Source organism: Pseudorca crassidens, chromosome 1 (genome assembly GCF_039906515.1).
Source record: "Pseudorca crassidens isolate mPseCra1 chromosome 1, mPseCra1.hap1, whole genome shotgun sequence".
NCBI lineage: Eukaryota > Metazoa > Chordata > Mammalia > Artiodactyla > Delphinidae > Pseudorca > Pseudorca crassidens.
In genome coordinates, this window is record NC_090296.1 from 174,523,389 (window position 1) to 174,550,658 (window position 27,270).

Consider the following 27,270-nt stretch of genomic DNA (forward strand, 5'->3'; position numbering starts at 1 on the left):
CAAGTTCTAAGAGGCAGCAGTACACGGCCAGTAAGAGAAGGAAGAAGGATAAATGTGAAACAGAATGACGTAAGTATTTTTTTTTGTGGCCTCTCCCGTTGCGGAGCACAGGCTCCGGACGCACAGGCTCAGCGGCCATGGCTCACGGGCCCAGCTGCTCCGCGGCATGTGGGATCCTCCTGGACCGGGGCACGAACCTGTGTCCCCTGCATCGTCAGGCGGACTCTCAACCACGGCGCCACCAGGGAAGCCCGACTTAAGTATTTTATCTTAGGTACAAAGGGTAAGAAAAAATAAAATGAAAAGTGACTTAAAAACCAGAGAAAATACCTCCTCACCCCCAACCTCCAATGACATGTATTTAGAGAGAAGATTCTTTTTTGTGAAAACCAAACTACTGTCCCTGGAAGTCTATTTAATGAGATGAAGATACCTGGGCTGAAACTGATGATAATTAGGATGTCACATTCTAATATTATGTATTGCAATTATTTAAAGGTAGAAAAATGTGAGTGTCGACCACTGACAGACTGCACCTCGGTTTGGTTTATTTTATAAACACCAGGTGAAGATGACACCACGGCCTATTAGAATGAGAAGGGAATGACACATACCCAGATGAATGGGCAGCTGGCATTACCGAATCACCTGCTTGGGACAAAGAGGAATTCCGGCCAGGGTTCAACAAGGTATCACTCCTTAGTTCTAGAAAAATGTGCCAACTACCAGAACACACAATAAGAACCCTAAAAGCCATTTCAAATAAAAAGGTTATAAAGGAATGGTGTATGAACAGCGAGAGCATGCACTTCAACCCGAGATGATCATTCAAAGCGTAAGTCATTATTTGTTCTACACAGCTATCCTTTAAATAAATTGCTTTAATAGTTACAAAATAATTTATGTTCACTAAAGAAAAAAATCTTTAGCAAAGAACAAAAGGACGTTTCATTATAACCATTTCCCATATTCTGTAATACATGATCACCACTGTATTTCTCGAATTTTACCAAATCTTGAATAAAATCATAAATAAAAAAGCATGACTCAAATAACTTCATACTATTAATCACCACATTAACAATCCCGTCTCCTTCAGAAAAAGAAATTAAAATGGAATTGACGTTTGAACCCCAGGAAATGCACGGAAGGCCGTTAAGTAAAACACATGTTGGCTAAGAATCTTAGTTTGTTGGTTTCTCGCGCCATTAACAGGACATAAATGGTATGTGTGTGTGTATGTATGTATATACACATATATATTTTTAAGGTAGAAACACATACTTTGTATGTTATGATAGGTAACTTCGTTGAGATTTCTTTGATGCGGAAGGGAAATTATAATCTTAAAAGACTATCAAGGCCATAATAAAAATGTCTTTGTGTGAAACGGTACTTCCATTTTAAATCTACGAACATTAGACGTATGACTTTTCCTTTAGTCAATGAAAGCAGATGAGAGAACGGAAGCGAGGTGCTAATACCCTGGAGACGGGAACTTGCTTTTCACCATTTCCAAGTATTTGCAAAATAGATCATATGAAATATGATCAGTGCAGCAGGAGAAGCAAGTTACTATTACGAAGACTACAAACTCATCAGCAGTTTCTTCTCACGAGCACAGGGACAAATGGCAGTCTCCATGTCACTGTGGTTAGTAAGAGGAGGTGCCACCTATTCAGTGGCTGAGTTCACTGCTGTGAACTCACAGTTGAGCATCTGAATCTTCCTCCAAGTCTCTGCAGGACACGAGTGTCTGCATCCTGTACTATCGGAGGACAAGTGAAGTTCACCCCACCCATTGCAAGAGGAGGCATCTGATCACACTCACTCGGATATCAGTGATAAAAGGGAGCTTGAGACAGCACTGTACTGGAGAGGAGGCCCTCCTCCTTGGGTTTACTTGCGTCACCACAGATCCCCACACGAGCCTATTTCCTCTGGTTGGCTTGGAGTAGAAAGACTTACTGGATCCACTACGGAGACGGAGGTGAAAAGCAAGGGAGGGACCTCACCTTGGTCACTGATGCAGGACAGATGTGAAAGGGCTCCCTCACGTTCACTGTTTCTAGCTTCATCCCAACTGTGAAAAAATGGCTTCTCAAATCTGCATGGTCCTACGGGGAAAAGAACGAAAATATTAAACGCAATGGTATTGTAAGCGAATTCACTAACTGTCTGGATGCTTTCCTTGATCGTTTTAGTGGGCAACTGAAATCGGATTGAAATCATTAACCCTCCCCCATTTCAGATTTCTAATTATGGCAAGATATCACGGATTTAATTATTTTCTGCAGGCTAAATTGCCTTTCCAAGGGAGAAACAAGCCTTGGTGGCCAGGCTTAAACTTATACTAAGCAAAAAAAATTCACACCGCACAGCTTTGATCTTCCTAGGGGCCATCAGGAGAGCTCGGCAGAGTAATAGAAGCCATCAGTCATCTAAAACACGGCAGGGGCCTCCTCAGGAAACACGGCCTCTTGCTACTGGAGTTACTTCCAGGCTTCGGGGAGGATCTTTTGGGGGATACAGCTTGTCTTCTGTGTTGAAGAGCACTGAGGTTATCAGTTACTGGTACTGATACTGGTCCTTGGACATGTGGGTATAGAAGACTCCAAAACAGCCCTGTGCCCAATCAGAACCCGTCTCCTGCTCTATAAAGATGAGCCACACCCCCTGTTTAATAGGTGCCTGGCAGTTTTATAGACAATTCACAGCAACCTTATGTGTGTGAGTGGAGCCTTCCTGCCTTCTCAAGAAAACAAGTTTCAATAACCACTTCAGCTACACAGCAACAGATGAGGCTGGCGGGACTCTGGACACCAGGATTTATCTTGCAGAGATGAAGGTCACCTCATAACTCACAGTCTGTATAAACAGTAGTGGATAAATAAATGTCTCTGCAGCCTGTCCCTGAGGAAATAATAGCTGCAAGTAAATCCTCCTGTTTCCAAATACATCAATTGGGTGAGAAGTACAAAAATATCTGGGGATCTATGACTTTCTTTTATCTGCCAATGTAAAGTGGATTTTTAAACAATTTTTATTGAAATATAGTTGATGTTAAGTTTCAGGTGTACAGCAAAGTGATTCAGTTATACATGCATACATATATTCTTTTTCAGATTTTTTTTTCCATTACAGATTATTACAAGATATTGAGTAGAGTTCCCTGTGCTACATAGTAGGTCCTTGTTGGTTATCTATTTTACATACAGTTGTGTGTATATTTTAATCCCAAACTCTTAATTTATCCAGCCCCCACTCTGGTAACCCTAAGTTTGTTTTCTACGTCTGTGACTCTATTTCTCTTTCGTAAATATGGTGTGTGTGTGTATAAATATATATGATGGAATATTACTCAGCCATAAAAAAATGAAATAATGTCATTTGCAGCAACATGGATGGACTCAGACATGATCATACTAAGTGAAGTAAGTCAGACAAAGACAAATATCATACGATATTGCCTCTATGTGGAACCTAAAGTGGATTTTTCATTAATTCAAGGATGCCATTCTAAATACACCCAACTCTGAGGACCGTGCAGAGCCCACAGGGCTGTTCCTGCCCCTCCCACAAAAGCTGATCAGAACAGGACAGTGTATGACACCAGATCCACTTATTAAACTCACCACCACCGCTTTGCTTTACCAAAGCAGGTACAGAATGTAAATGCCTATGGAACCACAAGGACCTGTCATTTCTCATGTGGCCACAGCTGCCTGCAAGTCTCTGTACCCAGTGGGTGAGCAATAAATGCTGGGTCTGGCTGGAGCACAGGGTGCCTCGTGCAGGGAGGGGGTTGCTCAGAACGAGGAAGGTGATGTGCTCCGTGGGCAAGGACTTACATGACAAAAACTCATTGAACTTAACAATCATCACTTGATTAAAAAATATTCTTAGGTACAGGAGATGATTTCCTTTTTTTATTACTGAAAATAAAGCATTTACTTTTAAGGGTGGCTTGGAAAAGGAATCAAAAGAAACAGCATAGAGATTTAATGCAAATCAACACACATCACCCCAAACACCAAGGCAGAGCCAGAAACCACATGTGTTAATACAAAAGTAGGAAACCCAAAATGACTGAAAGAAAAGATTAAAAGTTAATGCTCTCAGCAAACATCAACGCACCCCAGTATCTATCAGTAAGAACTGAATCACATAAGTGGATTTTGCAGATAAATATTTTTTCCATTTCAGGCACAAAAGCCTTTAACCTTCTGAAAAGAGGAATTATTCTAAAATTAAGACATACTATAAAACGTTGCCTGACTGTACTCAACAAGTTTATCAAGCAGTCGTTATGGTACTATTTGGTATTACATAAATGTCCTCAGGCACTAGTGACATGTGTAGCTATGATAAATGGGCAAGATGATGTACTAGTTTCATGGAAGTTCTTCCGTTTCCCTCTGCTAGCAATGTCCTTCCTTGCTGCAGTGTCTCTCCCATTACTCACAGCTACAAAGCTAAACGTTCTTGAGATGCGGTTCACCAATAACAGGAAACTCGTGCCTGTTCCCTGGCTGCCTCTAACACTAGGGCTCTGCTTGCAATTTGGATCTCTCACCTGCTCTCCCGTTTGCTTCTCCTTTCGTTTCTGCCGTAGGGCTGTCCTGACAGCATTCTGGGCTTCTGGTCTACCCACCGTCCGAATCCCCTCTTGATTTCAGACTGTGTGCCCACTCTTTGACCCACACACTTTTGTCCCTCCCTCTGCACTCTGAGTAGAGCCAGCTTTCTAAGTAGGGTTGACCCATAACCCCCAGGCACTTTCTATATCCCAGGCTCTCACTGTGACCTTGACCACTGACTTGAAGTCTTTAGCTAAGTCTACACCCACCTCATATCTCTGCCAGAAGGTTGCTCAATCACAGCTCCCAATGCTGGGCTGGAAGCCCTAAAGCCCCCAGGAACGCTACACTAATGATTGTCCTTTACCTGCTGCCTTACTTGACTCACAGTTGTCTAGTGGGACCTGCCTTTCCTTAGAAATAAAGCGTACAAGCTTAGGACAGCAATCTGGTCCTCAGATAACTTTCTCTTTTCAAGGCTGTGGACTCTGTTATAAATGCTTATCATTAATGATTCCAGCGCACCCTGCATCAAACAGTACCTCTAGGTTAAGAGGGGATCACTTTGTGCAGATACCACACATTTTCTTACTTCTTTATAGATGTCCCTGTGCTCCCTTGTCAACCTCTGAGAATCTCTCCCTCTGCTCATACATAAGAAATACCACCCACCTCAAAATCATCCATGGCCACATGTGGGGTGAAAATAAAATGTTAATATTTTTAAACAATTAAAATATTGTTGACAATGTTCTGTCCTGGTGACATTAAAATATTAAACAGTTTAAAAATAATGCTTAGTGAACGAAGTTTTAGAAACAAGTTTTCCCTTGCGAATCATGGCTCAGATTTCCTACACCTTGAATTATTTCTACGAGGTTTCAGTTGTAAGCACACAAATTTCTTACTTGCGAAAATGCATCTGTTTTTGTTCCAAACTATGTGAAAACTCTTAAACTCTCTTGTTTAATATACTGAAAAAGAAGCCGGACATTTTGAGAGGTAGCTGCATACACACATTGGTTTTTTATATTTTGGTCTCAAATATCCATATCTATCTGTTATACCTTATTAAACCTCTCCAAATTTCAGAAAGGAACTTGAAAACTATAAAATACATCCCTTTATCCCCAGCCCTAACTTCCATTTTCTTAAGGTCACTTTTTAATCAGCATTTAAAAGGAAAAAAAAAGAAAACTGGTAATAATGTGTACAAGTCCCACCAGTTTCGAAAGCAAGTCAACAAAATGAAAAATTTTTAAATCCAAGAGCAAAGACCATAATGATTATGAGTTTGATTATGATTATAAATCTGCTACTCCAATATTTATGTTATTCATGAATGGTAATGCCAGAAACTTTGAACTCGAGAGGAAGGGCAGTATTTTCTAAAAGGACTTGCCCATTAGATTTCTGGTCACTGGAAATCTTTAAAACACATGACTGTTAGCCATGTAGTACATGCAATATTTTCCAGTCAATGCCAAACCCTCTCATTTACGTTATGCAGTTCATCCAAGAAAGATGCCCAGACATAATTATTGAATTAAGCTGGAGAAACATCAAAAACTAGATTCCTTGACATCCATTCTGATTCTATATTCTATCATTCGTTCGTTCACTCGTTTGGCATTCATTAGAAACCACTGGGGTTCCACACACCATGCCACTAGGTGATGCACAGAATACACACAAAAACTGCATTTGTCAAAAGGGAGAAGGAAAAGGCATGAAGAACAGCCATGGAAGATCCAGGTTTAGAAAAAATTTCAGAACAAACACTATTTTTACTTGTAGCTTCAAAATATTATAACCACCAAGATGACGGCAGTCCAGGGATTTAAAGGAGTGAAACTTAATTTTGAATATAAAAAGCATGAGACTTAGAATGACGAAGAAAAGATTCTGAGAAGGTGGAACTGTAAATTTAGTTAGGGAGACTGGGTCTTAAGATACTGGATTGAGGATTTTAAGTCTGATTTCAGAGGCGAAAGGAGTCATTCAGCACTCCCAACAAACAGACTTTTATGATAAAAAATTCAACACCAGTCAATTTCTAAATAAGCCAACACACAGACCATCTGAGCTCTTTGTGTGCATACATGTACATCCATATTAGTACATAAGAAAGGGTACATAGTATGTAAGATATTCTCATTGAAAAACAAATGTATCACTACTAGACCATTTACTTCAGGCTGTTAATGCAGGCAGAGCACATGCGTTCATGTACAAACACCAGCTAATCATTCTCAGTTCTAAGTGGGGAGAGGGAGACAGAGACAGAGACAGAGAGACAGAGAGAGAGTTCCTGGTTCCTGAAATGATTCACAAAACCGATTATCTACTGAGAGATAATGGGAAATGCACTGTGGGTTGAAAGATACGTTCTGGCCTTTGCAAAGCTCTAGAGAATCCTTCACACCTCTAAATTATTGGATCAAGAATGATGTTATTCCTGAGATCAGGAGTGAGCAGTAAATCCTCAGGACATTTACAAACGTGCCTGTCACACTCACGAGATACTGTTTATTCAAACGAACTGGAGTCCCGTTAAACTGCTTACAGAAAAACTCCGTAAGACAGGCTGGCAATGTCATTCGCATCTACATTCATGGCTACACGTTTTATTTTTGCCCTGAAGTAGTTTCAAATTGATCAGAAGTAAAAATACCATTCATTTTACTGGAGGGCTGTCTTACTAGCCTACCTCAACAATTACTCTTCAGGGAACCTTATTTTCAGTCGAATGACAATGTAAAAGAGATTATATACACATCAACTTCCGTAATCCACACGAATTTCATCAGCTTTCTTCTCTCCTGACCCCACGGAGCTTTCACTCACTCCTACTAAGATACACTGACTGCACTGAGAGTAGCTTGGTTTGGTTTATAATATTCAAGCCGGTAGAAAGAGTAACAGCAATGAACACACTGTAAATACCTGTGAGCACTTTCCTTGTATTATTATTTTCCCCTCACAACAGACTGTGGGGTAGGATCCATCTTAGAGAGGAAACTAAGGCACAGAGAAGTTAAGTTACCTAAGCAAGAACACACAGCTAAAAAGAGGAGCCAGGACTCAAATCCATGTGGTCTGACGCTAAGTACATGATCTAGCCATCAGATTACGTAGTTGTGTGTGATTAGTTATCAGGTTATGGCCCAGACCAGGAAGCAAAGACCAAAATGGATCTTTGCGTTTTTTATTGCTAATGGTAAACAAACAAACAAACAAAACCCTTATAACCTATAAGCTCCTAAAATGCTCTCAAAGACAGATATTGCCAAGTTAAAAAGTGATAGCTATTAATACCGACCACTTACTGAAAACCTCCAATTTCTGCTGTCAATTCACAGCACTTTTCAATGGTTTATGAAAAAACCGTCAGAGAGAAAATTTTGACACTAAAATTATCTCCCAATGTTTAGATATAAAGTCAATCAGTCTTTATCAACAATGAACCATTATATTTTTACTAACTGCTTTCGTGTTCTTTAAGCCACAAAGATTTAAAAAATGTGTCCAGTAAATGCCTATGATGCTCTACAAGGTATCCATCATCGATACCTATCTCTCATAACATTATCAATGTTAACCCAGACAGGTTTACCTGATAAATGTGGTTCATCTAGTAAACGTCCCCAGCTGCAAAGTCCCCATGAGTCTCAACCTGCCAGTGGTATCTCTCAATACTCTATGTTAAGCACTAACCTGTGTACTGAATGAAGAAAAAAAAGAGGAGGATGTGGTTCCCAACATCGAGAAGCTTGAAATTTAGTTAGAAAATGACAGAGATGTGATAAATACATGTACAACGCTGGCAAAAGAAGTCTGGACAAAATACAATATACCTGGTTGTTCTGCCTTTACAGTTTGGCTGGTGTCCCACTTTATTTCACATGTGAGACAGAGGACATCAGACAACCTCAGAGCATCCCCAGGTACTCACTGGTCCCCTAAGTGCCTCTGAAGGGACTACCAGCCCTGGGAAGAAAGCACAACCTGACTCTGGAAGAATCAAGCATCGCTATTTAAGAAACACTACTGTACAGAGCTGCCTTAATATTGGTCATTGGCAGAATGACGAAGCTTCAGGGTAAATACTGAGGTTCTCTATGAAACAGATAAGTGACAGAGTATTAATCTATGGAAGGAGGAGAAGGTATTACTAATTGAGAGACAAAAGACAAGGAAAAAGAAAGAACATTCGATCATCTTAGGTTCAACTCATCTCTCAAATGCCTCCTGGATCTTAACCCGCTGCTCTCCGTGTACTTTAGAGGCTGGAAGCATTGCCAATTATGGTCTTACAATTTAGTATGTGCTGATCACAGACTCCCAAGACAGCTGATGCTTCTTGCCAGCCCTGCTTCATTGGATAAATACACCCCACACGATATAAAAATATGAAGAATGTGGCACAGGGGAGAGGGAGTTCAAACTAATGAACACAACACAATTAAAATGCACTTGGTGAGGATTTTCATGTAAGAAAAGCAGTGCCTCATTTCCTGTGCAGAAACCTAATTCTTACAGCCTGAGTTCCACAATCAAATGCTCCAGGAATTTCCTTAATGGTGGCCATCTGATCCTCAATCTTTAATCCTCCGGTTCTTTCTTTTTGCTTATGTTGATATGAAAAAAAATGGACAAAAAAACTGATAATGCAATTCAACACCCCTCCACATTCTTTTTAAGCACTAAAATCTTTGATTTAGTGATTTGAGTGCATCATACACAAAAACACTGCACCATATAATTTTTTCAGTTCCAACATGCCAGTTTTGGGTCCGTAGGGACCTCAAACATTGCATAGGCATCTTTTCAAAGGCTTCAATTAATCTGCATAATTTCCAAGAACAGGCTTCAGAAAAGTCAGAGGAAGGTTTTACTTAGTACTACATTCAAATCAATATATAATGACCTAGGCTTTAATTCCTTTATTCATATCAGCATGCTATGTTATGCCAAAAAAAAAAATCCAATGCAGTTCATCATACTCTTCCTCTTTTTGTTTTATGAAAGACCTAGTGCTCACATGTTCATTAGATAATTACCCTCATTATATTAGTTGCATCTAAAAATGTACATTAGGATGCCAGCATTTATTAAATCAATAGCATTATTATATTTCAATTCCATTGCACTGAATTAAACTCAGCCAATGAAATATTTATAACAAAAAGGTAATAAAACATCTATAAGCTGAACACTAATAAGCGTTTCCATTTTTTTACTTACAGCTGTAAACAGCAATTTTATCAACTAGTCCTGCATTCAATCAAGGTAAAAAATAGTCATGAGAAAATGTAGTACTATATACTTCAACCTGAACCACAAGAATTCATAACAGGTGATTATAGCAGGACTATTTCCACAGTAAGTCCAAAAACTGGTACACTGGTTGTTTTAAAACAACAGAGGCAGGGCTTCCCTGGTGGCACAGTGGTTGAGTCCGCCTGCCGAGGCAGGGGACATGGGTTCGTGCCCCGGTCCGGGAAGATCCCACATGCCGCAGAGCGGCTGGGCCCGTGAGCCATGGCCGCTGAGCCTGCACGTCCGGAGCCTGTGCTCCGCAACGGGAGAGGCCACAACAGTGAGAGGCCCGCGTACCGCAAAAAAAAAAAAACAGGGGCAATGAGGATGCCTTTCATTAACACTTAACCATAAAAGCATTGTAAGTGGCAAGAAATTCAACCTTACTTACAGCACCACTATGAGAAAAAAACAGAGCCTATGCTGTGGGTACAGGTAAACAGTGATTACACTGTCTGTTCTTAAGCTTAGTTACTTCTCTCCTAATGAGCTAGGGTATCTCCACACGTGTCCAGCCTGAGGGCTGTGGGCTAAAGAAAACCACAGTCGGGGCTCTGGGGGTTAGCTTTTCCCCAGCCTCACACCCCACTGCCAGATGCCGTTGACAAAATTATTGCTGGGTGTTCCCTTCTACTGAGAGCCCTCAATGCAACTCAACTGTTGTCATGGAAACAAGGCCAATGGCCCTGAACTGTCTCCCCACATGTGGAATCCAGCTTTCAGAGGGAGAATGAAGAATCAGTGATGGGCAAGGCTGACTCTGTGTCCTGCCCTTTCTGGACACAGCAGGAGCTACTGAAACACAGGGGCTTACATCCATCTGTGTTCTTTCTGCCACAGGTGCAGAAGATTCCCAATGGGAAAGTGCCAACTGCCAGCCCGCCTGGCACAGATCTAAGAACAGTGAAAATCTCAGGCATCGTCCTCAAATCCCAGCTGCCCTTGCCTTCCATGGGTCAACCTACCTCCTGGTAAGAAAAGCACCCAGTCTCTAGCCAGGGTTTCTCCACCTGGGCACTGCTGGCATCCTGGGGCAACTGATGCCTTGTTAGTAGGGGCTGTCCTGTGCACATAGGATGTTCCGTCCATCTCCAGCTTCTACCCACAGATGCCAGTAGCATCTCTCCCAGCTCTGTGTCATCATCAAAATGCCCCCAGACACTGAGAGAACTACCAGATCCTCCCCCGTTGAGAACCACTGATTCAGATGCAGTTAGGCCTAAAGTCGGTTAAGATTTGCATTTGGGTCCTGCTTCCACCATAGGCTCTGTGTGAGGTAGGACAGCTTCTCTGATTTTCCTCAAGTTACAGGAAGACTAATAATACCTGCATGTCGGGTTATCGTGAGGATAATGAGATTAAGTGTGGGGAGTGGCTGGTACCATTTCTTCCGTCCTGTCTGGGCTCAACAACTGAAGCGACATCGCTGCAATGACTTTCCACTGGAGGATGATGTGGGCGTCCAGGTGAAGTCTTCACGGCTTTATTTGCGTTTTTATTCTGTACGCCACCCTGAAGGGTCTGAGCACGTTAATATACTGTATATTCCAAAGATATCCCGAAGGTGTGTAACTTACTACAGGAGAACGAGGAATTGTGACGCGTCGGCCACGCCCTGCTCACCACCCCCCTGGCTGACGGACCTGAAGTCTCCCAGGAGCCCTGGAAGCTCAGAAACAACCAAGGTCCAGCAAGTGGACTAACCTGTACAAAACCACAAGGGAAATGATCAAATGTTCCAAATTCCTTTGCAAAGGCGCCTTACGTGTGCCATGTACGCTTGTGCTTACTCTGAGCACAATCAAGATAATTAGGCAAAAAGTAATTCTGTTGGAATCTGGAAATCTCTCTACCGACTCCAAGCATGACATGTTCTTAAATACTGGGGGGGCTTTAAGTCAGGTTTCTACTATTCTAAACTCATCCATTCCTTTTATTTAATGTTAAACACAGAACATTATCTATTCATGTAAATGTTTATGTGATTTGTTGAAACAGACTCACAGACATAGATAACAAACTTACGGTTACCAGAGGGGAAAGGGGGGAGGGATAAATTAGGAGTTTGGGATTAACATATACACGCTACTGTATATAAAACAGGTAAACAACAAGGACCTACTGTACAGCACAGGGAACCATATTCAATATCTTGTGATAACTTATAACGGAAAAGACTCTGAAAAAGAATATATATGTATAACTGAATCACTTTGCTGTACACCTGAAACACTTTAAATCAACCATACTTCAAAAAAATTTTTTAATAAAATAAAATAAAAAATTTGTAAAAAGTACACACACACAAATGAACACATGTAAAACTGGGGCCATCTGAGTAAGATCATGGATTGTATCAATGTCAATATCCTGGCTGCAAAACTGTGTTTTTTTTCCAAGATGTCACCATTGGGGAAAACTGGGTGAAGAGTAGGTATATGGGGTCTCTCTCTATTATGTCTTACAACTGCATGTGAATGTACAATTATCTCAATAAAAATTTCAGTTTAAAAAAAAAGGTTATCTGATTTGTTTATGTGGGTTCTTCTGGTTATAAATGGAGCTGGAGAAGAAACAGGGGGCAGAGTTTCACCTTATCCTTGACTTTGTGCCATTGACGCGGAAATTCATTGTACACTGGCTGCCCACGGAAGGAAAGAGAGAACTCGCAGGACGGAAGGATGCCCACACTTTCATTTACACCTGCAGCTCACACAAACCTCTGCACCGGGGGCCTTTCTCAGGCAGGAGGGAATATGCGGAAGGTTCAGTAGCTGGGGCCCCATCATACGTGGTCCTCATTTTCCGTTAGATTTTAAACCTCTGTAGACAGAATGAACTTAAACTTCTCTTTACATCCATCTGCCTACTTGAGATCCTGCAATTTACAACTGCCTATCCATGAAAGAAAAGACGGAGATTAAAAGTACGACCTAGGGGACCTCCCTGGCAGTCCAGTGGTTAGGACTTCGTCTTCCAATGCAGGGGGTGCATAAGCAATCCCTGGTCGGGGAGCTAAGATCCCACATGCCTCGTGGCCAAAATACCAAAACATAAAACAGAAGTGATATTGTAACAAAAAATAAAGACAAAAAAAAAATGGTCCACATCAAAAAAAAAAAAAAAATCTTAAAAAAAAAAGTACGACCTAACCTACAAAAAAAAAAATCTGTCCGTGTTTTGAGGGGAAAAAAAACCCTGCCTCCATACAACTATACTATCATTTATTATCAAATCATCCACAGAAAAAAGAATTATGATCAATTCTTAATTATTCTAACTAATGGCGAGTAGCATGGAAAATCTAGAAGAAATTAAAATATGCTATGACAATCACTTTGAAATGCATCTGCTTCATAAATAAGAGATCGATGTCCCCTCCTCGTATCCCAACACCCATGACATGAAGTTCATGCAAATATTATCTTGCTTTCCCTGAAACCCAGGAACTGGAGAGAGCCGGAACAATCAGGGGCCAACAGAAGCCATTTGGGAAGGATAACTCACAGCTCAGATAACTAAGGTGGACTGTATTTTTAAATTCTTAGTGTTTAGAATTAAAAGCAAGTCGCTATCTAGCAGATGCAGGCAGCAGTGTAGGGGGCCCTGAAATCAAGCCATTGTTGAGTGAACTCTCTATACATCTGGCCTTTGCGATTTTCATCGTTACCTTTACTGTTGGACCAAAGTTGCCCTCTTTAGCAGGTCTCACCAGATTTTATCCAACATGCATAAAAACATGATGTCCCCGCGGCGCTTTCTGAGTTAACGTAATGCGTGGGCTGCAGTTCAAGAACCCAGAGCACATGAAAAATAACACAAACAAGCCCCTCCTCTGGTTTCTGAAAGTGGCAAAGGATGGGCATGACACAAACTGAACATCTCTGCGATTCACCATCCCCGAGAGACTTTAACAAACCTCTCCAAGTCTTTAAAGAGATGAGAAGGACAAACGAGGGAATGGCAGAGGGCAAGCTCCCAGGTCTGGGTGTTCGGGGCCAGAGCTGGAGGTAAGCCAGCCTGGGACCAGCTGCTGGGCAGAAACTCAGAAGTCAGGTCAGCAACACCAGCAGGATACAGGGGTCGAGCCACTCGTCCAGTCACAACATGACCTACTGTCTAAGACAGACTCTCTTTCAAAGAACCACTGGGGTTTCAGTTGGTGAGAAGGAAATAGCAACCAAGAGTCACACAAACACTTACTGCTAAATTATTTGGTAGCAGACACCCTGCCAGGTGGGACAGGGAATGTCATGCTCAAGAAATTAAGTTCTGGCCCTACATAGGTGGCCTCGAGCAAATTCTGGGAGAATCCAAGGATCCTAGTACCTGAAGGCCAAACTCAGCTACGAGTTTTGTATTGCTGCTGTATTTAGCTACCAAAAGAGAGCAAAAGTCGGTCACCATAGAAACCGCAACCTGACAATCTATGGTAACAGCGGCTCACACCCTTTCTTACCCCTTTGGCTGGACCAGATGACTAATTCATTTGGCTGGACCAGATGGAATGAGAAAGGAAAGCTTTTCACTCTTAACCTTCTCTCTCTGGACTGTAACCTAGGTCTCAGATGCGAAAATAGACAAGGAGTTTTCTCCTAAAGGCTGAATCTACAAATGCACCAACAGATACATAATTCAAAGCTGAAAAGAGCTAAAGAAATAACAGATGTGGACTGTTCCGTGTATTATGAGCACAGCCTGAACACTCTCAACAGAGAAGAAATATGTGCATGGAAGGCCTTTCCTTATGTGTTTGTGTAAAAATATAATAATGGTCACATGTAGCATCTTTTTTTCTCAATTAGCCTTCTCTCAGCGGCCCCTTCTTTCTGTTTATTAAACATGACTTATGGGGAAAGCAAGAAGCAATGAAGCAAGTGAGACAGGAATCACTTGAGACCAAAGCAAGCTGAATTTAACTTACTGCTTTGCCATTAGTGGAAGCCCTTTATTTACAGATGTCAAGGGCACTTTTAATGCGTATCAGTTATAGACACACAATTCTGGATCCATTCAACCGCTACCCAAGTCAAAGGAGCCTGGGTATTTTATCCAAGTACTGGACCAGGTACACTTTTTACCTGCTGTGAGTCCTGATGAAGTAAAAGCCTTAGTTATCATAACCTCGACTCCCTATAGCCTCCACCTTGGCCACAGATATTGATGGGGAATTGGTCAGGGAGGCAACAATGGAAGGGAACATAGCTAGTATCGTGGGTGTACGTGTCTCACTGAAAATCACATCTCTCCTCAGCCTCCAATGAAACGGAAATAACCCGGAAACATCACGTCATCACCGTCCAACCGCATCCCATCCGTTCATAGCTACAATCATATCAGAGGAATCGCGTGTGATATTAGGAAGGCATGCACAGCAGTGGAAAAACAGACGGAGCATAAGGCAGAAACCTGTCATTTACGGCCAAGTCTGTCCCTAAACTAACACGTTCCCCCCAGGGTGTTCTTTAAGCTCCTTGTGTGTCCACTGATCTACGTGTTTAAAGAGGAAACAATACATACACCATACACCGTAGCACCTGACACTACGTTATTGTCAAGACCCTGAGAGATCATAGGGCCAGAGGCTTTGAAAAGAAAAAACCCACAGGCAACATACAGGAGGCAATATTCCCTCTACTCTGTGATCACGTCCAGCAAGAAGCAAACATTGGCCCTGTAAGCTCACCTGCAATGGGGTGTCATAGAACGTGGGGGGTTTTATGCTGAGCTGTTTTCTTAATTTCAATTCATCCCTAATCTTCTTCTCGGTGCTCTCAACTATTTCCTCCACTGAGCCAAGAACTGACCTGGGGTATTTTTAGCTGATCATGAAAGTACCAGTTTGGTACTGAACCCGCCAAACAGGACCCATCAAGCCCTTTGCTTCCTCTCTGTACAAAGTCATCCCTGTTATTCGGAACCGCTCGCGGGGACTTAAAACTTCATTCAAGCTGTACTGACGACCTCTCCTGAGCCTTTAACTTTCTAAGTTGAGATCTGTACTTAGTTTTTCACTAACCTACTCAAGAATGGGTATTGAGTGCTTAAGACGGGCTGCACTGTTCAAGGCACCGGGTGGTGCAGTCATGAAAATAAACAATCTCCTTTCACGGAGGGTACATTCCAGGAAGAAGAAACAGACCAGACGCAGAGAAAGCAAACTGATGCAGACTATGTGGGCGGATAAATGCCGAGCAGGCTGTGGGGAGACGGAGGTGAGGGTGCTTTTTTAAATTTTAAGCAGAGGCTTGAAGAAAGAGAGGGAAGAAGCCTTGAGGCATTGGCCAGAGGGACCACTTTCTAGGCAGCGTCACTGCAAAGGCCTGAGGACTTAGTGTGTTGGACGGACGGCAGGAAGCTGGCGGGTGGAGCAGAGCGTATGAGAACCTCGCGCAGCAAAGCGGCTCAGAGGGCACATCACACCTGAGTCAGATCAGAAGCCACATAAGCAGTGGAGTGACATGATCTGAATTTTGTTTTAGAAGAAGCTGTCTGGCTGCTCTTGGAAGAACAAAGTGTAGAGGGGCAGTGAGTAACAAGCCCAGAAATAAATTCTGAAATGAATGCACGAGTCCAGGGAGGATGATAGCTTACACTAGGGTAGTGGTGATGGACAAAGTGAAGGGTGATTGAACTCCACATGGAATTTGAAAGTAGAGCCAACAGACTGTGTGAAGGGACGGAATGGAGGTGTGAAGAGAAGAACCAACACATGTAGCAGGCCTGAGACTGCAGGCCCGAGAAAGGTCTGCTTCCAGGATCAGGTCTTGGCTGGCCTATGGGGACACAGCTGATAAACTGAACCCGACAATGACATGAAATCTTCCCTAAATGTAAGAGTGGTCTACTGTGCCTACACGGTTTGTACCAACCATATGGTTTATACTGACCCCCCCCCCCCAGTTTTCCTCTGGGAGTTTGGAAGACGGGTACGTGCTGGGCAAGATGGGTACCCACACAGCTGGCCCCCCGTGACAGCCCTGGGCAGTGAGTCTCTCATGAGCATCCCTAGCACATGTTGGCCCAACACGCTATGGGAAGAATTAAGAAGTTGCCTTGGGCAACTTCTCTGGGAGACCACTCTTGGAAGCGTGTGTGTGGGTTTCCAGAATTCACCCCATGAAACTTTTCCCTTTGCTGATTTTGCCATCTGTCTTTCACTATAATAAACTGTAACCGTGATTATAACAACCTTGGGTCCTAGTGAATTACCAAACCTGGCGGCAGATCTAGGGACCCCGACATAGAAGGCATGCAAGGTTCATGGCCCCAGCTCAATGCTTTATTTAGAGTTCCTTCGACTCTTCTGCAAATCTCTAAATAGCTTCTTTGGTATTTCAAACACCAAAGGTTTTTAATATTTTGTTAACAGAAAGAATGAAAAAAAAATTCAAACAACTTCACTTTTTTAAGGGGTAAAAATGAAGGACGATTTTAGTGACATTTCAAATAATGTTCTTTCCTTGCAATTACAAGGTGTAGTCACAAATGAGGTGCACTGAAAAGCCCCCGCTTTCCCTGGACTGAACATCTGTATTCCTCTAAGGGGAAAGTACTGTATTTCAATTACCTGGCAAATTAGGAACTGCTGTTTCTTATTTGCAGGTCTTTTTGATGTATATAGGAGTTGTCAGTGAAACTTCTATAACTTAACATTTGCAAACAAGAGGGGTCACAAATGAAGATTACAACTTACAAGAACAGCAGAAAATGAAAAGTAGCAGTAATTATAAAAGGCTTATGAGCGCCTCGCACATGAAATACTACCTTCATTATAGTTAGACTCTGATTGTCTAGTCTCCCTTGGCCCTATTTTTAAAACTTAACTAGATTACCTCACATCTACTCCTTATATTGTAGTAAATACTTAGTGAATTAGAACTGAAGCAATATAAAAATCCCTGGCCAAAAACCTGGATCAGCCCTGTACTAACTTCATTTCATGACAGAAACAAACTCTGAGAGAAACCCACCCTAGTAGTCCTTTGTGAAGACAAAGTAAAAAGCTTTTATTGAAATTGGGGCATTTCACTTTATTTGACAGTGGGATGTTTCATAAGTTAATCATATGATGGCTTGCAAAGGTAATATAATAAGTAAAAAAGAAAGCTAGTGAGAGACCTTGCTGATTTGCAGTGCAGGAATATATACTAAATATTTTTCTCAAATAAATTAGTATTGATATATGGATTATTCTCAGCAAGTCTACTGGGTCTCTAAATAATGAGACTGGTTTACGAGAAAAAAATGTTCATTATTCATGTTTCAATAACAAAAAAAATCTTTTAATCCCTTCCCCTTTTTTTGGCACTCATTTCATTAATTACTTATTTTTCTTCTAAATATATGCTTTGAAATTTACCTGCATTTTCCAAATAGGGAAGTCAGAATTCTCAGTAAAATATGGCAACCAAAAGTCACTTAAAGTGTTCTCTCAAATTAAGGACGATAAATCTCTCATTTTTATTAAAATGAAGCAACTGTTAAGAGAGCTTGAACCTTATCCCATGGCCCCGTGCAATGCTTCTGAACTTAATTACCTCCATTTAAGTGGAATTACTTGGTAGAGAATATTACTATGTGGTTTCTTAAATTACTGTACATCCATGAAATGCCGTTGTACTGGGTGGAACAGCAACCCCTAAAAAAAAGGCATATCCACCCAGAACCTGCGAATGTGACCTGATTTGGAAACACGGACTCTGCAGATGCGCTCGAGTTAAGCTGCGGTCACACTGCCTTAGCACAGGCCCAAATCAAACGATCAGTGTCCCTAAGGGGGAAATTTGGACAGACACGTATAGAGAAGGCCATGTGAGGACAGAGGCAGAGATTGGAGGTCTGCTGTCACACCCAAGAAATGGTAAGGACTGCAGGCAACCCTCTGCAGAAGTGAGAACAGACTCACGGGACAATGTCTCCCTCAAAGCCTTCAGAGGGAGCGTGGCCCTGCTCACACCTCGATGTTTACCTCTAGCCTCCAAAACCATGACAGAATAGATTTCCCTTGTTTCCAGCTATCCAGTTTGTGGTATGTTATTACAACGGCCTTAGGAAACTAATAGTGGTTGTTCTCAGGATTTCAAAATTAAGTGTATAAATATTCCCTCCATACAAAGTCTGGTTCAGAAAATTGCCCCTTTCTTTTCTGTCAAATTGAAATAAAAGAAAACATTTGTAAAAGCGTCTCACAAGCTCTAAGAACACAGAATTTTCAATTCAGCTAATTTTTATTTATTAATTGCCCACTCCATACATCCTGTAGGCCCTGTGAAAAATAGAAAATATTCAGTATCTACTCTTAAAAGCAACTACTGTACAGCACAGGGAACTCTGCTCAATATTCTGTCATAATCTAAATGGGAAAAGAATTTGAGAAAGAATACATGTGTGTGTATAACTGAATCACTCTGCTGTACACCTGAAACTAACACAATATTGTTAACCAACTAAACTCCAATATAAAATAAAATATTTTTTAAAAAGCAACCATAAATTATAAACAAAATATTGAGGACAGGGAGAATTCTCATGTACTCCATAAAAATAGTAGTCTGATTTCTAACAGAAAAACATTAAAGTGAGGGAAGGAGGCAACTGTACTTTAGAGGAAAATATAAACAATTATGAAACCCTGGAATCGGGTCAAGAGAATTATGTAGAGAGTAACTGCTCAATAAACATTTACTGAGTTACTTAATTATTAGTTTAAAATATATGAGGATTATTAATGTTTATATATTTTGAGTCTTAGTATTCATAGTTCTAAATAATAAGTGCATATCCAATTAATCTGTAACTACATTAACTCAAAGTATTTCAAATCGGTGAGTTAAATGCATTTGTCCATTCAATAATTCATCGTATATTTGAGAAATATTTACTGAGTATGACTATAGCCAAGGAGTTACGTTTCATTGAATGAAAGATGTGGGAGTTTACCCTACAGTCCAAGCTATAAGACTTTAAAAAGGGGAGTCCCACATGAAGACGGCTGACTAAAAACACACATTAATTTCACCTCTTCCTAAACTCTAACCAAAATTACAGTAAAGAATTTTAAAGACGTGAAGCCCCTTGAACAGAAACTAAATAGAAGCTAAAATGCAGGTGAACAAGAAGCAACTAATTTAACATATTCAACAGAGCCAAGTCCCAAGCCTCCTACAGAAAAGCTGAGACCCAGCCTAATGAACAGGGCAGGACCTTCAGGAGACTCAGAAATCGGTAACAGCAGGTATGTATGAAACTGGGGGCGAGTGGGAGGTGATAGAATAAGATGCGTGGGGAGCTGTCTAGGAAGCAGTTGGACCCCAGGTATCCTCCCCTCCCTGACTCTACAGACCAGTGGCCCTCCAGTTTCCTCAGAAGAGGACGAAGCAGGTGGTCCCTGGTCTGTGGATACAGGAAAATACAAACTCAGCACGGAAACCCCAGGCTCTCTTCTTGCCACTCAGCTCCTAGAATGCGGGCAGCTCGACCTTGAACCCCAGGTGGGAAGTTGAAATTCTCCTCCTTGGAAATCACCTAAAGAGGAAAAACCATCATACGAAGAAGTAGGCTCCACACAAAGAAGGTCCCCCTTCATGGACCAGTCCTGCCCTCAGCTTTCCAGTCTCCCTCTTACTCAAGAGCGCACAGTCAAGGATTCTCAGATCTCCAAGGAAAGCCTCTAGCAAGAAAGTTAGAAACTAAAAGCAACATGGAGGAAACAAACTACTCTGGGAAAAGAAAACTTTAAAAAATCAATACTTCCAACAAGATAAAGTCATGCTTCCAGGCTGCAAGAACAGGAGGCCATAAACAGAGCAGCATTCAGAGAAAAAGCACCAGACAAGGGCTCATAAAAACCCAACAGCACAAATGAGTGGAGAAAACCTCTGACGGTAGAGCAGAAACAGAGGAGACAATGAAAACCTGAAATGAAAAGAAGAAGAAAAAGTTACATAGCCAGCCCAGGACTACCACTTGGTCACAGATGAAGAAGACAACAGAGAAAAGAGAGGTGGAAGGCGTCATTTTAGAAGAAGCATCCCCAAAATTAAAGGTATGAGTTGCAGACACCCGGGGTACCCTGCGTTCTGGATGGAAACAGACACCTGCAAAGGCCTAGCATCGTGAAATTTCACAACAGTGGAGAAAAGGAGAATATAAGATGCCCAAGGAGAAAAGGAAAAATGGAGCAAAACCTCCAAATTCTTGAGAAAAGTGACAGCTGACCTAGAATTCTACACCTAAACTTTCAGGGAAGCATGAGGACAGAATCAGGATTCTTTCAGTCACTCGAGGTGAGAGGAGAGCAGGCTGCCAGCACTAAGATGCTTTGCCGTGTTTTACCATCTTTGTAAGCTGAGGACAAAATGCCAACGTAAGCTGGACCCAGATTGTTAACGGCACCTGGCTTGTCCTGACCACACTCTGAGCAAGGTCCCAGGGACCCCTCGAGGTCCCGCTGCCTGGAGCATTAGAGAACATTCAAGTCACTGCACAGAAATGCTGTGCTGGGCCTGTTCTGAGAACCGGAGCCAGATCCGTCCGCATTTCTAAGGGAGGTCCGGTACCTGGAGTTCAAGCTACAGTTTGGCTGATGACCCAACTAATTCCCTAAGATTAGCTCAGGACTGTGCCTACTCAACTCGCCTGCAAACTCTGTGGGAAAGTGAGGCCATCTTAGGACCCAGGCACTGTCCAGTCATCCTCCACTCTGGAGAGCAGGAAAACACCCTCTCCTGAAACAATCAGGGCTGGTCTTGTTTCTCGTGTTGTCAAAAGTAAGTTGTGTAATATTAAGGAAAACATACATAGGTAGTAATACTACAAGGAGAGGCAAGGAAATGGTTAACACCAAAGTTAGGGAGCTGGTTACCCACAGCTAGGAAAGGTCAGGTGGAGGGATGCTAATGGACCCGCAACTTCCCGTGTCTAGATGGGGGGCAGGGAGGATTTGTATTTCCACTATATCACTCTGTGAACTCCTCACGTGTACATTTCAAATGTATGTGTATAATATATTCTAAAATAAATATATTCATACTTTATTTTGAAATAAAATTTATTTTCTCAAGGGCAAGGAACACGATCTCATTTACACATTTAAACTATCACTACGGGAAGCAACCTAACTGTCCATCAAGAGATGAATGGATAGAGAAGGTGTGGTGTATACACACACACAACACTACTCAGCCATAAAAAAGAATGAAATGCCATTTGCAGCAACCTGGATGGACCTAGAGACTATCATTCTAAGTGAAGGAAGTCAGACAGAGACAAATATCGTATGATATCACTTATATGTGGAATCTAAAAAAGTGATACAAACGAATTTATTTACAAAACAGAAAGACTCACAGGCATCAAAAACAAACTTACGGTTACCAAAGGGGAAAGTGGGGGAGGGATAAATTAGGAGTTTGGGATTGACAGATACACACTACTATATATCTAATAGATAAACAACAACAAGGCCCTACTGTATAGCACAGAGAACTATACTCAGTATCTTGTAATGACCTATAATGGAAAAGGATCTGAAAAAGAATACATAAATACACACACACTTATATATATGTGTAACTGAATCACTTTGCTGCACACCTGAGACTAACACAACATTGTAACTCAACTCTACTTCAATAAAAGTGTTTTTTTAATATCACCAAGGCCACTGGGAAAAGACAGTGGACACCAGCTGCAGAGGTCAAATGAGTGACAAGCGTGGTGGGCTGGCTTCCGAAGAGGCAGTGGAGCCAGTTCACGGAAGAGTAAATGCTATTTTTCTTAATTTTTATTTTATTTTATTTTTTGCAGGAAAGGAGGAGGAAAAAGAAGTTATCTGGTCAGTTAGCAAAAAAAAAAAAAAAAAAAAAAAAAAGCCCAAGATAATGTTGCATGATCAGTGTGATTATTACTGCTAATAATAATTTAATAATTATTTTCAGAAGAGGTCTTAAGTCCAATGTTGCCAATGAGAAAAGTGCTGAACAAGAGTATCAGTGATTCACCCTGCTAGGTTAAGGTTCTGAGCGAGGACTTCCTCGTAAATAAAATCCAGGAAGCCAGCGCCCCAGTCCGAGCCTCACACTCCTGCTGCAGGCGGTACCTAGACACCATTTTAATTTCATTTTCCACATGAAACTTCTACGGCCCTGCAGAAATGTGCCCGCTCGGAACTGAAAAGCAGGTTTACATCAGCCCATCACAAGCCCATCCACAAGTCTCCTAGGAAACGGTCCATGTAGAGCTGTTTCCCACCTACTCGAGCTCCAAATAGAGACCGTTTTATGGGTCCCTCTTGCTGGAGGGATCACTCCTGCCCAGAACTTAATATTCTACACATCATATAAATTTTAAGCATAATTTTTAAGAGTTTTAAGAACTAGGTGATCTATTTCAGTCGTGGCACATTTCTTTCATTGTCTATTAGAGGAAGGCCTACTACCCAACAGATACTCATGAGTTTCTCAAGCCATCAAGAGAAGCATCATTTTCTATCATCTTTACCGAGCAAATACCAAAATTAGACTTGTTCCATTTTCTTTTGTTTCTTTGGTAAGCAGTGAGAGGGTGAAAATGAGATTTCCATAATAATACAAGATGGAGAAAAAAAATGTAAATCTGAAAAAAAATTTATTAAGATTCAAATTACCTTATAATATCCTTATTAATTACTTGATAAAAGATTTTAAGCATTATCTTGGAACATGGGTATTTGGGAGGATTACAAAGCAGAGCAAAATGGAACAGATAACATTTTAAACATTTCAAACGAACACCGGCCAAGAAGGTAGCTTTTTAAATAGTGGGAAATGATTTGATGTGGGCAACTTTTTACACAGTTTATTCTCGAAAAGCGGAGAAAAACTGCTATGAATCTACGTCTTACCTTAAACACTTCCATTGGAAGAGGAAAGTTAGCAGCATCAATAAGGGATTTCTCCAGAGCACTTTTCCACTCTGAGTCCATCTTCAAAGGATAGATTTCTGTATCAACAGCAAATCACATAAGAGTTTAAGGGCTGAAATGTTCTACTGGGTGGTTCTTTCTCGGATTTTATCTTCTCAGGATTTCATAATAAGTTGGCAGGCGCAGCAATCCTAAGAGTTCACACCCTGCCCGCCATAAAAGGCCACCTGCTAGAGAGATTTCCTGAAATTAAATAGCAATTTGGGATTCTGCGATCAGAAATGAAGAATAAACTTAACAGGGCTCTTCTTCAGGGAATATACGCATGCATTCTGGGCATAATTGAATAGTATAAATCACATTAACCACACTTCATCCATCCACTGCCCCGAATTCCATTCCAACACCTGGGAAGTAAGATCCATGGATGAAGAACTTATTATCTGATAAATTTCCAAACTAGAAAAGACTCTTGTCTGGCGTTTGCAGTTATGACAGCCTATTTTTCACTAAATCTCCAAGCTCTCATATGCTAAAAATAGTCCGCGTTTAAGTCAGGAAATTATGAAAAGGTAAATTAAAATTTACCAACCAAGTCTAATATTTACACTTGAAATGTTGCTAACACATCACGTTGCCCATGTTTTCCCCCAGGCAGTGGGGGGAAGGGATTTGCGAAAGGAGGTTACACCGTCTGAATACAAAATTAAAAGAACAAAATCGTTGAGCACTGTTTTTACCGATTGCTGAAACTGCGGGGGAATTTTATGATCTGATCTCAACAGATTTAAGACCTTATCAAAATAGGATTTGCAGAAGCACTCACTTGGAGTAGATATGTTTATACCTTCCCTATATCAACCCAGGCTACTTCAGACAGACAGCTAGGATATGAATATGAATTTAAGCACAGTTAAAAGGCAACATTAAGCCTTTGGGGCTATATTTTTAATTTCTTGCATGTCTGCTTTTTAGCAGGCGGCCATATATTTTGATGATCATAGCTTCTGAACTCACCTTGAGCTTGAAGCACCTGTGTTTCAGCAGTTTACTTAGTCTTTTCAGACTATCACAATTATGGTTAGGTGAGAGATGCTGTCAGAAGGAGCCAGGTTATCAATGCACTACCCACCGCCCCTCGTTGTCAGACACACCAAGTCACATAAAGGATAATTAATGACAAGATAGGCTCTACTTGTGTATAGTGTCTATAATGCGTTCAAGCCTTTTATTTATGCTCTTACGTCGCTGCAGAATTTTTTCCCCCAATTTGGCGTTTCTCTATCAGAGACAAAATAGCCTGTAATTCTCCTTGGTATACATGTTTGGGGGAACATAGTGAGGTCCCCACAACAAACACCTCTACAGAGAATGAATGAATGGTCCCTCCAACCTCCACAGGTGGGGGGGGGGGGTCCTGAGGGAGGACTCGCTTATCACAGAGTCCCACAAAGGAGGGAGAAGGACCAATTCACGGAGCCCTACAATTGTCCCGAGACGGTGAGGCAGATTCCCTGGAATATACCAGTGGCTCAGCTCAGGGGCACTGCATCAAAGTCCCGGTGAAAAGGGAAGGCAATTCAGGATTCTAGGAAGCAAAGCCCAGAGGACACCAAGGGCAGCAGTTCAAGACGGGGTCAGGAGGGAAACAATAACTAAGACCCTGGACTTCCTCAGTAGAACAGAAACAAATCCACTCTTCCAGGGTTCTGGAAGCAGGTCGATGGGGAGTTCAAACTCGACATGGTAGTAAAAGGAGGACCAAGTCATGGAAAAGGATGGTGACCTCCAAAGAGAAGGTCAGAGGAAGGGTCTGCAGACATACAGGGGATAGAAAAAGGGAAGAAGAAGTGTTGGCGCCCGAGCTCCCGCAGTCTGTAACTGAGGTCTCTGGGTGGGAAGGGGAGCCCCTGAGGCAGAGAAGAGGGTAAAAGAAGAATGGCTTAAAAATTACTCAAGGCCAGAGCCATGAAAACCCAACATGGTCAGGTCCAAACTCAGAACTGAGCGAGGAGACATCCCCAGAGGGATGCTCACAGCCTCTCCTGACACCTGGACTCACACACACCGGCAGAGCAGGACTGGACCAGCCACATCACCCTAGAAGGTTGCATCCACCTGATGCCTGTTCCACCAAACCAAAGACAAGTAGCCTAAGAAGCCTGGTGCTTTGATCTGAATATGCCCCCCTCCCCCAAAATTCATATGCTGAAACATCTAAGGTGACAGCATTAAGAGGTGGGGCCTTTAAGAGGTCATGAGGTCATGAGGACCGAGCTCCTATGATGAGATTAGAGTGCTTATAAAAGAGACCCCAGAAAGCTCCTCTCCCCTTCCTCCAGGTGAGGACACAGTGAGAAGACGCTGTCTGTGAACCAGGAAGTGGGTCCTCAATGGACACTGAATCTGCTGTTGCCTCGATCTTGGACATCCAGCCTCCAGAACTGCGAGAAATCAGTCTCCTGCTTACAAGCCACCAGTCTGTGGTGTTGTGTTACAGCGGCCTGAATGGGTGAAGACACCCAGGAAGTCTCACGGGACTTTTATCTCCGTCCTACAATCTTAAGATTCTTCGTCTTCGTGCTGAGGACGTTGAATCCTAATATGGAATTCAACCCCACGGCAGGGCATACTCCTTGTCTTAAAAGGTGAAAAGCAACTGCAATTCTGTCAGTACGCTCAACCACCTGCAGAAGCTAAACACCTCCTAGTTTCAATAAGCAGAGAGCAACAGTCCATGTGTGTGTTTCATTAGACAGAGAGGCGCTTGGTTACGCCGGCAAGTGTACGGACAATAAATAGCACCATTAAAAGAACATAAAACAGGTTCTTAAAGTGATCGTGTTGCAGGTAATTTAATAGAGTGTATCATGTCAATTTCTGTTGGTGGGAAGTAATAAGCAATTAAAACCTGTCCTGATTCATCTTTAAGTAGAAGCCTGAGTGAAAACGAGGTGTCCCCCTCTGTGCATGTTGGCAGGACATCTCACAGAGAGTGTGGCAGGAAGAGGAGTGAACAAAATCATCATCTCACAGCCTCGGGTGATCGAAGGCCTGGAGGGGTGATCCCCTTTATTCATGCACCTCACACCCTCCTCTCCTTCCTTTTCCACCAGGCTCTGACCAGTAAGGAAAGGCTCATCTATGCTTCTTAAAAGACACTGGGAAGTGCTATGGACTGAATGCTTGTGTCCTTCCAAAATTAGTATGTTGAAGGCCTAATCTCTCAATGCCATGGTACTTTGGGAGGTAATTAGGTTTAGATGGGGTCACGAGGGTGGGACCCCCATGATGGGATTAGTGCCCTGGTAAAAGGAGACACCAAAGAGCTCTCTTTCAAGTGCATGCTTGCTCTCTCTCAATACCCCATAGATACAGATACAGATATAGATATATACATCTCCATGCACACATAAAGAGGAGGCCGGGAGACTTCCCTGGTGGTCCACTGGTTAAGGCTCC

The 27,270-nt window shown here is 42.0% G+C and overlaps 1 protein-coding gene across 2 annotated transcripts in view; it reads right to left on the reverse strand.

Annotated features, from left to right (window-relative positions):
- SFMBT2 (Scm like with four mbt domains 2) overlaps positions 1–27,270 on the reverse strand; it is a 209,637-nt gene that overhangs the window by 79,383 nt on the left and 102,984 nt on the right. For both annotated transcript variants that reach the window (XM_067700782.1, XM_067700793.1), the window contains exons 7-8: positions 23,788–23,885; positions 2,016–2,117 (exon numbers count right to left, since the gene is read on the reverse strand). In XM_067700782.1, the coding sequence (XP_067556883.1) occupies positions 2,016–2,117; positions 23,788–23,885 (200 nt within the window). The remainder of the gene's footprint in view (positions 1–2,015; positions 2,118–23,787; positions 23,886–27,270) is intronic.